Source organism: Asparagus officinalis, chromosome 4 (genome assembly GCF_001876935.1).
Source record: "Asparagus officinalis chromosome 4, Aspof.V1, whole genome shotgun sequence".
Taxonomy (NCBI): Eukaryota; Viridiplantae; Streptophyta; class Magnoliopsida; order Asparagales; family Asparagaceae; genus Asparagus; species Asparagus officinalis.
Genome location: NC_033797.1, coordinates 24,396,051 through 24,398,050, shown reverse-complemented (window position 1 = coordinate 24,398,050; position 2,000 = coordinate 24,396,051). Strand labels below are relative to the sequence as shown.

The following is a 2,000-nucleotide window of genomic DNA, read 5'->3' as shown; positions in this document are numbered from 1 at the left end:
TGACCTGATCGTCGGAGGAATAATCGAGGAACCCAACCTCGTTCTCTTACGATTTACTACTTACGCAGGGAAGAACTGCCTACTCCAGAACTGGACACTCAGAGGGTTAGAGGACCTCTGTCAACTTAATCACTTCTTTCATTGACTGTTTGATATCAGCCATCAACATGTTGAGTTAACTTCTAAACAGCATCTACAATCACCATAGCCACCCCAATCTGATGTTCCAAACCCTTGTGAAACTCAATTTTGGGTTAGAGTTCTTTTCTAAACATTGGAGAATAAGAACCTGAGTGGACTAAGAAATGAGTTGGGGAACATAATGGAGGGGTAAAGCGGTTATTTTGCCTCCAACCATTAGATTTGACGGAATATTTCCCTCAAATCTAATGTGATTTAACTTGAAGGACCATGTTGCAAGGCCTCATAGGATTTGAGGAAATAATATGCAATTTCCAAACTTGAGGGACTAATATGCAATTGTAGAAGATGGAAGGGGCTAGTACTTGGGCTAGTACTTATTAAGGATACCCTTGCATATACGGCCCAAAGGATGGCCCGTATCTTATAGCCCACTGCTACAAGCCTGGACGAATGGTGCTAAAATACATGGGTGTCGCTATACGTAACCGAAACTTTTTGGTGTTAGCACTTTCTGCGCTCCGATCAACGCGTAGCATAGCAATGGCAGCATCGACCGCTTCACGTTTCTTCTCTCTCCCCCACCCCCCTTTCCTTCACAAACCCATCATTCCTCTGCAAACAAAACCTCTTCGATCGCTGCTTCTTCAGTCTACCCCCTCTCAAGTATGCGTTCGTTTGTCGAATTTGGTTCTTGCAGATAAATTGTTTGTAAAAATGTATCTGTGAACTTCAGTTTATTTTCATGTGATCTTTCCTCCCCGTAGATTCCGAACTAGATAGAAACAATGAGCTCTTTCTTTCGTGGGAACCATGCTGACATCGAGAAAAGATTCTTCCAACTTCTCCCCGACAAGCGATCAGCGGTGTTCTACTTTAGTTTCATGGGTGTGTCCAATTAATTCCCCATTCGTTTTCTTGGCAAGATAATTGACTACTATCTAATGTGGTTCTGTGCAGTTATTTTCCTGTTCATGATTGAGCAATTTGCGCCGAATATGCTGGTATTGGTTCTCACTTGTGTTCTCTTATTTGAAGTTATCATGTTGTTGCTTAGTAATGTTATTAATTTAGCTTGTGTGCTTTATTGTTGTAGGTCTTTGTGATAGTGTGTATCTTGTTGATTCCTGTCATAATTTGGATGTATTCCAGTTGTCAGCGAGGCCGAGGTGAAGCTCCTGCGGTATCAGGAAATGAACCGAGGGGGCAAATGAGAGCACACCTACCGGATATTAGAACACAACTTGCTCTTCTCGATCGTGGATTTGATGATCGAGGTGTGTGCTTGTTGTTATGGCCGTGTTTTAATTGCTTCTGTTAGTGTGTAAAAGCACATATTCGGAATTTTGGTGTGAAAGTGACTTTAAGGTTGTATGATAGCAACCCAAGTTCTGATCCTAGAAGGCACACGTTGAAAACAGATTTTTTTTAATTTAAATAAAATATTGTTGTATAAAATTGCATAGGTTTCAGTTTCAGTTTCAGTTATCCTCGCTACAACCTCCAATTACTCAATCAGAAAATAAGTTCCCACACTTACTTTCTAAGTTAGGCCTTTTAAATTATCATCTTCTTTCATAACATTTCCGCTATTCCCATTTACTACAGGTCGATTGAAGTTGCTGGGGAGTATAGGTTGATTTCTTCCTTTTAATCATTTTTCACTGTCCACTTGTTCATTGCAGAAGATGATGTGCTGAGGATGATGATATAGCACCAGGGGTTCCAACAATGCGTGAGGAGGACATGAGTGTTCTTCCTGTTCATGAACACATAGGTCAAATGCGTAGGTGAGTCAAATTGTTCCTAGAATTGTTATAGTATTGAAAACTTATAATATGGGAGGTTTTATTATGGGT

The 2,000-nt window shown here is 40.5% G+C and overlaps 1 protein-coding gene across 6 annotated transcripts in view; it reads left to right on the top strand.

Moving 5' to 3' along the window:
• Nucleotides 582-2,000, top strand: part of LOC109839793 — a 9,719-nt gene continuing 8,300 nt past the window's right edge. For 2 of the 6 annotated variants that reach the window (XR_002246750.1, XR_002246749.1), the window contains exons 1-5: nucleotides 589-807; nucleotides 909-1,029; nucleotides 1,102-1,145; nucleotides 1,238-1,418; nucleotides 1,827-1,931. Coding sequence is in view for 2 of the 6 variants with exons in the window: in XM_020408289.1 (XP_020263878.1) it covers nucleotides 930-1,029; nucleotides 1,102-1,145; nucleotides 1,238-1,418; nucleotides 1,750-1,781 (357 nt within the window). In the remaining 4 variants the exon portion in view is untranslated. Of the gene's footprint in view, nucleotides 808-908; nucleotides 1,146-1,237; nucleotides 1,419-1,749; nucleotides 1,995-2,000 lie in introns of those variants that run through there. The other 4 variants (XM_020408289.1, XR_002246752.1, XM_020408290.1 and 1 more) reach the window with 4 other exon arrangements.